This window comes from Anneissia japonica, unplaced genomic scaffold (assembly GCF_011630105.1).
Source record: "Anneissia japonica isolate Jap-2015-1 unplaced genomic scaffold, ASM1163010v1 scaffold8989_len88253_cov97, whole genome shotgun sequence".
NCBI lineage: Eukaryota > Metazoa > Echinodermata > Crinoidea > Comatulida > Comatulidae > Anneissia > Anneissia japonica.
Window position 1 is genome coordinate 22,871 of NW_022746640.1, and position 11,899 is coordinate 34,769.

The following is an 11,899-nucleotide window of genomic DNA, read 5'->3' on the forward strand; positions in this document are numbered from 1 at the left end:
TCTACAGTATGTTTCGGGGCTTGGATATAAAAGTACTTTATTTTATTTTTGTATGGTATTTGATTTACATAAAGTAGGCCTACATCTTCAGCTTTCAGATACTAAGAGAATGATGGGGAACTGATATGTATACAATGTGGTTGCATGTTGGCAAATTTTCAAACATTATTTACTATTCAATTTTAGTAACTGAATATATTTTAGAATATCTCTACGACAATTAAACATAACTAAGTGTACATCATTTTCTTTTCACAATTTTTTAATTTTTTGGGGGGTTTTCATGAATTAGAGCAGTGTGACGAACGTTCTATTTGAGATAAATATTTGCGCTGTATAAATCCCCATTATTATTTGTATTATTATTTAACCTTTTTTTTTTTGTTTGTTGTGCAAAATGCACAGATTATTTGAATAATGGTAATATTATAGAAATTAACAATAATATGAAATGATAATAAAAACTGTAATAAAGGTAAAAAATAGAAGGAAAACATTTCTTGTCTTCTTCGACCTTAAAAAAAATTAGAAGAAATATGAATAAACATATATAATGTATATGTATAAATACATTACACCTAAAAAATTAAATTGAAAAATAAATAATAAATCAAAAAATAAATAAATAATAAATAAATAGAAAATAAATAAATAAAAGAATAAGTAAATAATTAAATATATGAAATAATAAACATATTAAAAAACATGAAATATCAATATTCATTACCTTTAGACTCCTAGGGCGTCCCAAATCCGAACATCCATCCCCAGCTCGCGACATCCAACTCAAAGTTCCAGCGTCGATCACGCCTATGCCATCACCAGACCTCACCCAACTCCTCCCCTCCTGGTTCAACACTTAACTCACTCCGACATCAGAAGATGAGGAGGACATTGATGAGCTTGTTCGCAGTATCCATAAATTGAAGGGGGAGCTACGGAAATTGATTGATCCGGGAGGAACAATGGCGGATACGGATGCTATGTTCATGTCTGCAGCACGAGAGGTAATGAGTGGACATCTTAGAAAGCGTTTATGTTTCACATGTTTCACTTAAATATGAATGTTTTCTTATGTTTTCTTACATTTTGTTTATTTTATTTATTTCAATATACACACATTTTAATATAATGTACAATAGAACCTCCTATTAAAGGGCAATTTTTTGGGCACTGAACAAGGGAAAGTATATCTTTATAAGGCCACCCCTATTTAGAGGACACCCCTACATAAGGGGACACTTTCTTTGGTTCCGAAAGTGTCCCCTTAATAAGACTTATAAAAGTATGGATATCAAGTAATTTTATTGATATTATTTAGAATTATGTAGTTGATTTTGCCCAGGATAGCAAAAAAAAGTAAACAGGTTTATTTTACTTGGGGTCCTGAAAAAATTTAACCCTCAGGAATTCAAATAAAAAGCCTTAGCTCAGCTATTTATAGCACTGAAATAATTATCTTGGAGTTGGTTCCCACACCATCCCATATTTTCTTTTTGTATCCGATAATGTTGAATTTGATGCAGTACTTGTGTTACGTAGAGTATAGGTATGTGGTGCATGTGGTTTCATGTTTGTCTATTGTTTTCTATTCTTGTATTGTAAATTTGCATTCACATTTTTACTTTACTATAATCCCTATGTTTCATTATTTGTTGTTCTTTGCAATATTTATATTATTGTGTATTGATGATGGTGCTAATAACAGATTCTTTGAAAAAAATAATATTATGATCACTAATTTATATAATTACATCAGTTTAACTTAAAAATTGTTTTTGTACTACATTACAAAATACAATTTAGAAAAATAGAAACACCAATATAAAATACAAAAGGAAATATAAATATTGGAATCAGTCTGCTGGACTCGACCCCAGTATTTCTCATTCTCTTTGGTACATGTCAAAATAAATTAAGTAATCTATTCTGTACTCAAGAGCCCTGCTTCTCAGACTATGGGTCGTGACCCAAATTTGGATAGCCAAAACATTTCTGAGGTTCTCATGACTTAATAAGAATATGACTTGAAAAAAGTGAAAACACTTCTACATAAACGTCTTACAAAGGACTCGACTCAAGTTATACACCCAGACGTAGCTACGAAGACGAAAGCTATAAATTACATTGTCAACCTAAAACCTAGCATCTACTCCTATGGTTCCACTGTCTAATCTCTCCAAGGATTGATAAGATCATTAAATTTAGGGAGGAACATACGGTAGTTCACATTAACAATTAATAAAGTTCGTTTGAGCCTTTTGGTGAGAAGTTGGTGATGCACAAGCTTAATTTTTCAATTATTATTTAATTCAACTTCACCCAAGTTGACTGTATACAATTCAAAATTTCGTCATTGTTCTATTGTTTTATAATAACATTTAAATTTACCAGCGTAGTAAATAATATTCTTTATACTATGACATTCCACACACGATCGATGATAACAAAATGCCTCATTTACTCACTCGGCTGAGTAAATAAAAATCAAAAGGATTTATCGCAGCTACTTTCTTACTTATATTAGCCGACGTTGACTGTAGAAATACAACAGCATATCTTTACTTATAAATTATGAGGCAAGTACTATGGCTATCAAATTATACTGGCATGGATTTCTAAAAAACAAGACAATTATGTCAGAAAATAATAGGCCTAAGTAATCATATAATCACAATAGCATTGTGGTATGACAATGCCTTGAATCGCCAAAAGAATAGGGAATCTGAAAATGGGTCACCACCTCAAAAATTTCGAGAAGCAGGGCTTTAGAGGGCGTGTTTCATACACCTATATTTAACATCAAGACCAAATATAAATTGTAACAACAGTGACCTGCATCCATGTGGGCAGTGCATTCATAAGATAAAACACACCTACAGTGTATTAAAAATAAAATCAACCCAAATATGGGCAAATTATATATTTGTCACATAAAACTTGATGATATACTTGGATTAAGCTTAAAATTATTAGCACTCACAATTAATTTTATTTCAGATGGGAAGAGAATTATACATCGATCTCTCCATAAACGAACGCAAAGAAAAGTTGGAACTCATGGTAAATTTACGATATTTAATTATAGATTTTATTATTCATATTATTATTTAGATTATATTTTCATATGCAAAAGAGTCTCATTGATATGTTTAAAATATTAAATTGTTAAACAAGCAGAAGGATAATTTTGAAACCATGAAGTTAATTTTTTATTCATAATTCAAAGTATTCCATAGTATAAAAACAACAAACAATACCCATTAAGATTGTAGTGATATAAAGGTAAGGGTAGAGGTGAAGGTAGAAGAATAACCCATAACTTGCAGTGTCATTGTGTTGAATTGCATATGGGCGTTGTCCGTGACTACCTAGCAGCCATAAAGTGACGCTTCATGGTAGCTACATGTTCACATCATTCCATAACGACAGGGGCTGAAATGAACCATAGTTTCGGGGTAACTTCCTACTCTTCCAAAAGATGCAATAGGTTCTTTAAAGTGCACACGAGCCAGATGTATACGCTGGACCTCCATTTTAAGTCCTTATCTGAGAAGACTTGGTTCTACCACCCGAACCATGGGCGAGGAGCGCCTGGAAAATGCGCTGATGTTAAGGCTGTAGCGGCGCCCCTGCCTTACCACATGGTCACTTCACTTAATGCAGGTCTCCCTCCAATTAAAGACCACTTTTGGGATCAGGGTTTCCATGGTTTTAAGCGGCTTTGGTCTCTAATTAGAATAATAAAGATAAAAAACATTTGTTAATTTGGGACCACAAAAGTGTTCTTTAATTGGATATAATCTTTAATTAGTGTATAATATTGATCTAAATGATGCTGATTTTGATTATCAGATTTCCAAACTTCAACAAGAGATAGATCGTGAAGCCGAGAAGCGGGCCCACCTTGCCCAGGACCAGCACAATGCCAAACAGGCCAGTCACGAAGCCAGCGCTGCCGGTAAGATCTTAAAAAGTGAACAACGAATGGAGGACTTATAACTTCTTATGATTCATTATTGTGCCGGTATGCAGCACTGCAATGAAGCAAAATCCAAAGATTGAGGCCCCTGATAAAAACGTATACCACAACCATTTGTTGGTTACCTTACCTTGGTTAATTAGAGACCAACCAGTTTTATCCTGGTAGAGAGGGTAGCTTAACATAAGGACTTTTCTTCCATTTTCTTGAAGCCTACTCAACTGTATCAACTGCTACATGTTCCCTAAATCAGCATGACTTTAGTTTTTTAAATCCATTAAGATATCAACCAAACACAATGTGCCCTTAATCAGCATTACTATTCTAAACCTATCAATATCATCCAATAGGGAAATGTGCCCTGAATCAGTATAATTCTTAGTGTGATTTTAAATGTTATCCAAGTTTTAATTTAATGTTTTGTAATCATATTTGTTGGTACCAATCTTAGACTACTCCTGTAGTATATATTAATAAGACTGATTCTTCCTAAACCTAAAAATTTGTTCCTTTTAATTCAACTTCATTTGTTTCAATTAAATATTCTGTCTATTGAGCTGAAAAAAAACCTGGGAAAAAATCTAATATTGATTCATTTAATGTATTATGTTTTTTAACCTTCAATTGAAAATTAAAACAAAAGAAAATAAATTTTCCTTGTTAATTAATCTACATATATATTCAATAACATTCCTATATCAGTAGTGGATTTGGGAGGAGTGGCAAGAAATTGCACTCTCAAAAACAAATAAATTAATTGATTCACGAAAAAGTTATTTAACTCATTTTTTTCTTATGTACTTTGTATGTGGTCAGTAATCTTTTGCATGTCAGTAGTGGATTTTGGGGAGGTGGAATGAAACAAATTAACCATTTCAGGAAAAGTTATTCAACTCATTTTATTTCTTGTGTAGTTTTTGTATGTAGTCAGTAAAGATCGGTTGCATGATATATATACTGAAAATCTAATGAAAATGTGAATCATGTGATTTTTAATAATTACTCTCAATATTTGCAATATAATTTAAGGTGCAATCATTAATAATATATTGTTATCTATCAGGAAGTCACAATGTAAAGAAGGGGTTATAAAAAATAAGAAAAGTTAAAGAAAATTATATTGTGAAAATTTCAAGTTATTGTAATATATTAAAGGTTTAGAAGTAATAAGAATAGAAATGTTTGTGGATGTATAGAAATGAATTCAACTAGGTTAATGTGGGGGTAGGGGAGGAGATGAGTCTGAATGAAAGGAAATTAATGTGATTCAGAAAGGAGTTGAATCATACTGGGAAGATGATGATTCTGATTTGGAAGAGATGTCAGTTTCATCACGTTTACAGGTTGTTGTTGTTTTGTATTTATATTATATTTCATATATTTTTATTATTTACCTAATTCCATATTAATGGTATGTCTTTTGAGACTTTCAAGTTAAAAGAAAATGTGTGATTTGCCCATATATGGGCATGCTACTGCCATATGACTTCCATATATTGGCAGGATGATTTCATATCACTTCCAAATATGGGCATGCTGCTGTCATGTTGCTTCCATGTGCAGGATGATGTCATATAACTTCCAAATATGGGCATGCTTTTGCCATGTTACACACACAGATGGACAGGATGATGTCACATGACTTCCAAATATGGGCAGATCACAGGTATTTGTCACATAAAACATGATTTTGTGGACAAAGTTTTAGCAACTATTCTTGTAAGACACATTTATCATTTGTCAGTTTCAATGATTTGTTAATAGTTACCAGACAATTTGCAAAATATAGTTTCAAAAAAATATCTTCCACCAGAGGTTTATGTAATGTGAAATAATTATGCAATCATATAGAATAAATGATCATATTTTTATTTATTTATGATTTTTGCAACTTTATGTTGTTTATGTTTTATTCAAGTTTGGCTATTCTTTGCAATTCAGTGTTTCTATGTCCTTTAATGCAATGTATATTAATAAACTGTTGAGCACCATTTCTTGAATGTTGCCTTTAATATAGATGTATACATAGTACTGTGATTCATATCTATGGTCAAAAGTCATGTAGCCTTTTACAATTACTGTAATATATCTCTCTGAATGTGGTGAAATATTTAGTATAATTACAAGAACGTTTGAAATGGTAAATTAGAATTTATTCATTTTGGTTGTTTTTAACACATAACCCACTCTTAGTTTTTATTATACAGTATAACCTAATAATTATAAGAAATGACAAATCTCAGCACTTTAAAAGCTAACTATAAAATTGATTGGCTCTAGCTTTCGTCCACACAGTGGACTTCATTAGCTATAGTATTAAAGCTAGTGCACTTTGAATTTCCAGTATGATGTAAAATCAAGCTATATACAGTAGTTGTGTGGGTTAACATCCTCGCATTATTTGTTAAGATGGTTGTATGCTACTTTTGTGATTTATAAATTTTAAATATTTTTGTTTATAAATTTATTTTTTTCCCAGTGAAAAGTAAAGTATGATTATCTGTATGTTGGACAATGTTTATGAAAGCAATACAAACGTCTGATCTTGATAATAAAATATTTAATATTCGATTAAATGCTTGTTGACTGTACTTGTTTTTTCATTCTTGTTTTAGTTATATCGTTCTTGCACTGCAAGCACTGAGTTGACACAATGTTGACAATAAAATATTATAAAGAACAAAAGAAACATAATACAAAATTCCAACTGTGAAATAAACTAAACAGTAACAGGCACAATTTATATTTACAAGAGTTGATAGTTATTGAAATTTCATACAAAGATTTTTATCAAAATATTACAAGGGACGGGGTGTGGATAATTAATTATTTTTTAAATATGATTCTATCAAAGATAATAATTACAACTCGAAATTAACATTATTATTATTTATTTATTAATACATTTTTAATGTTTAAATTCAACGAGGTGACGGTATGGCTGTCCAAAGAACGTCAGCCAACATCGGAAGGATTAAGACGAAAATGACTAATTGAATAAAATAGAAAAAATATAATTTTGTAGATTTTTATTTTTCTTGTCGATTCCTAATATATATAACTATAATATATGTGAAATTCATCCAAGTAGGTTTTGTATTTTTGGCACAACAAAATAAAAGATAACCAGCATTCGAATTTCCAATGCATTCTCATATAACTCGTGAATATTTCTGCCTACCAGGGTAGGGCGCCGCCAGTGTTTCAGATAGGCAAATGTAAACATTGCATGGGCACAAAAAATAATGACAATAAAATAATACGTCATCTTCTGTGTAGTGAAGTAAAATATAGGCCTATTCATACATAAGTTCGATGATTCACAAATACCATGAACAATTAAATGTCAAATATAATATGCGTGCCCACAGTTTATTTACTTATAAGAATATACTATTTAAAAGGACAACTCATGTACTGCATCGTACAATGGCTTAGGCCTAGTAGGCCTAAGTAAATATCTGACAAATAAAAATATACGTCATGATTAAAGGATAAGAGTTCTTTCACGTGGGGAAAAGCCAAAATGTGACAATTAAAAGATAATTCACGTGCTAGCAGCGAGCAGATATAAAATATTGCCAAATACAGTTCCGTACTTGCGCGAATAATGTTTTGGTTTGTAAAATTATTTTTTTATCGTTTTATACAAATGTGTGTAAAAATTAAATGTAATCATATATGTGACATTTTACATGATATAATAAAAATGATAATAATTATTTTTATTACTCACACACACGTACACACACAGACATGCGGTATTGCATACCCTTCGCCTTTCTTTCGGAGAGGCGAGGGCACGTGGCAAATAATAAGAACAACATACATCGAGCAATAAAATATTCGGTTGAATTCACACTCAATAGCATATAAAATCGAATTAAAAGTTAATAATTTGTTCCACTCAATGATTAATGAAGATTAATTTCTATGTAGTTCTGTTGTTTAATTTATTTCCTTTTCGTCGTGTTACTAGTACGATATTCCATGTAGTAAGCGTGTTATTGGCCTATTACATTTTAATTATGCAAATCTTAGGCTTGAAAACAGTTTCAATTTCATAAATCATTAGGCTGGTAGGTTTTATTTTCATACCAATTTTAAGACTGAAGCCGAAACGATTTCGAGATGGTATTGTGCTTCGCTAATGCTACGTGGCACCATTTTAACATTTAACAACTAAGTATTAGATCATCTTAGCGATTGTGTATAAAGTATGAACTTGTTACTGAATGTTTATTAGAACAAGATACGTTTGAATTTTAAAATACTAACTTCATTATGGGTATGATAGTGTGCAAGTGGATCTTGCTTTTTATTTCGCTACTTACGTATTGTCCAGTGGGCAAAGCTATACATCGTAAGTTCAACTTCTTTTTAATATAATTATCACGATTACTATCATAAGTTTTTTTTTTAGATTATCATCACTGATTATTATCATCATCACTGATAACTATCATCATCACTTTTATCGCAAATGTAGTCATCATCACTGATCTATCATCATCACTTTTATCGCAATTGTAGTCATCATCATCATCATCATCATCATCATCTCATTATCATCATTAGTAAAGCATAAACATCATCATTATTATTATGCAGAAACTCTTATTTTGGTGTAAGCTTATTTGACTAGGACACAGTAACTTCCTTCATGAAAATATAAAAGAATGAGTTGACTTACGCTAAATTTCAAGTGTTTGAAATAGTTCTTTTTAGAGTATGTGCGATGCAGAAGCTCAACGTTGTGTATAGTTCTTCAAAATCAATCTTTTTTAAAACCCAAAACTCCAATTTGAGAGTATGCGTCTATAATACGATGTTAGAATATTTAAATAAGCAACTTATTTACAATAGTTTTGTAGGCTTAAGGCCTACAATATGACGATTACGATCAACGACAAAAAGCTAAAGAGCTATTGTTCACATAGAAAAAAGAATTAAGTTTCACATTAGCACGATTGATCATGTATACGATAAAAAAAATAAATTCACAAATCAAATCAAATAACGTCATAATCATTGGAAAACGATAAATTATAGTAGTAAATACGATTTTATTGTTTACCTATGATTATGATGTCATTTGTTTTAGATTGTAATTATTTTTTTTTTTTTTACACATATGTATTACATATATTATTATTGTATTAATTGATTCTGTTTCTATCGTTAATTTATATCAGTAATAGTTTATGGGGGTTTTTTATATTGAAGGGAATCTGTTTCAAATTCATAATGAACTGCATACTGTTTTAAAACTTTATTTTGTTTCCTTACACTCTGAAAACATTAATTAATAGTCAGACCAGTGTTACTTTTAGTTGAAATGCTTTTGGCCAATACGATCACAACAACCATATTTTATATATATAAATATATATATATATATATACATATATATATATACATATTATATATTATATAAATAGGTTTTATTAAACCATATTATCAAAAAGTATAGACTTTTAAATGTCGAAATTATGAAATATCGTATGTTTACATTATGTATGTATTTATACATACCATTATATGTTTTACTGCACTATATTGTCAGAACCTAATATATTAGTTAAAATATACAATTTTAATTGATAAGATTAACTTTTATATGAACACAATAATTCATACTTAAACAATACATTAAATGTAAATATAATGACATAACGAATAAATAACAATAATTAAACGTGTACATAGTATCTATCACTACTACAATAAGAATATTAATATTTTTCTATCTTATAATCAATTTTATATAGCATCAAAAGGCTTCTTCTATGAATGGAATGACCTGTTCGAAGCACGAACTCCTGTAGACCAAACCCAGTACCGTTACGATTTTTAATCGTACAGGAAATCTACTCACTATTCGATTTCGAATTATGAAAAGTGTAGGCTGTGGCACCGAGACCTCTGATGATTAGTGCCCAAAATTGTTTACATAAACGTAATGCAATAATAGCATATTGTAAGTATACTGAATGCACAAAAAACAACAGCCCTACAATATATTAGGCCAAATGAAAAAGATACTTGTTTAGCGTCACAGCTCAACAGCATTTTAGGTGGGGAGGGGCGTTTTTCTTTTTAATCAATCAGCAGTATCAGTAATCAATAATTTTATCTGAAGAGTGTTGCACCATGGACGTGTAGCCCGAAGCTAAATAGTAATAAAAATTTTATGAAAGCAATACAAACGTCTGATCTAGATAACAAAATATTTATTATTTTATTAAATGCTTGTTGACTGAACTTGTACTCTTGTAAATTTAAATTTACAAGTGTTGATAACAAAAATCAATAAAATTGAGATAAACAGGGAAGTTAGTAGGCCTATTGGAATTTCATACAAAGATTTTATCAAAATATCACAAGGGGCAGGGTGTGAATTATTAATTATTTTTTTAATATGATTCTATCGAAGATTAAAATTACAACACGAAATTAACATTATTATTATTTATTAATACATTGTTAATGTTTAAAGCAAGGAGGTACGGTTGTCCAAAGAACATCAGCCAACATCGGAAGGAATAAGACGAAAATGACTAATTTAGTAAAATAAAAAAATATATACGGTATATAATTTCGTAGATTTTTATTTTTCTTGTCGATATAACTATGTGAATTTCATCTAAGTAGCTTTTTTGGCACAACAAAATAAAAGATAACCAGCATCCGAATTTTCATATAACTCGTAAATATTTTTTCCTACCAGAGTAGGGCGCGTCAGTGTTTCAGATAGGCAAATGTAAACATCATTTGCATGGGCACCAAAAATAATGACATTAAAATATACGTCATCTTCCTTGTAGTGAAGTAAAATATAGGCCTATTCATGATGCACAAATACCATGAACAACATAGTTGAGCTTTTAAATGTCCATTTAATAATAATAATAATAATGAAAACTTTTAAAGCGCCGGTATCCGTTTAAAGAAAACGCTCATGGCACCCCTCCACAAGAAGTCAAAAATATGACCAACAAAAGAAACAATAAAGTTTAAGGACCAGAATCAATTAAATTACATGGTACTTGGGTCAGCGTTACTTTCTCTATGTAGCCATGTATTCGCAGATACTCTACACAAGGTGGTATGCTGGGCTCCAATAGTTTCCACCTTTGGCCTATGCCTCAGGCTCCGCTACTGTGCACCACCGAGGCAGCGACGCTGACCCAAGTAAGGTAAGTGTAAAAAGTTGACGGTTTGTCAAATGGGGAAAAGCCAAATGTGCGGTGGTTGATTTCCGCCAAATAGTAAAACAAAAATATTTTTATTAGGGCGTTATACATGGGCGTCGATCGGTGGGGGACAGGGGGCGCGTTTCCCCCCCCCCACTTTTCAAAGTGCGCGTTTCCCCCCCCCCACTTTTCAAAGTAGGGGGGACATCATATCGATTGTCCCCCCCCCCCTTTTCACCAATCTTCTATAATTAATACCCCACTTTTAAAAGCGAATGGAAAGAATAACAATTACGCATCGGACTCATGAATTTTGTCTGTTCACTTTTCTAAGTGCGGTACGTTTTTTCCGAACCAAAACCGAGTAAAAACGCAATTGTGTATACACTACGTAACCATCTCAGAAACCACTAGATCGATTTTGTGGGTGCAACGGTTATCAGAGGCTAAATTTATTGTAAAAACAATGTACTGAACGTATATACTAGTTTAATATTACCTACATACATAGGATTACTGGTTTTCCTAATTTTTAAAAATTATAGTTCGTCAATTGAATTTTATGTAGCCATTATTAAACAATAATTATACAGCCTTTGACACGGATTAAGTAAATCACCTTTATGTTTGTGAAATCAAAATGCTAACTAATGTGCTCCCTACCTCCCAAGTCCTTTTTGATCGTAAATTGGACGGTATTATTTCCAATCACAATAGTTTA

The 11,899-nt window shown here is 31.1% G+C and overlaps 1 protein-coding gene across 1 annotated transcript; it reads left to right on the plus strand.

Moving 5' to 3' along the window:
- The first annotated feature begins 881 nt into the window (after positions 1–881).
- On the plus strand, positions 882–4,065 carry LOC117120266 (PDZ domain-containing protein 8-like). The gene is given in 3 exon segments (XM_033265278.1): positions 882–1,007; positions 3,001–3,063; positions 3,856–4,065. Coding segments are annotated over 3 exon segments (315 nt in total). The 5' UTR covers positions 882–965.
- The last annotated feature ends 7,834 nt before the right edge of the window (positions 4,066–11,899 follow it).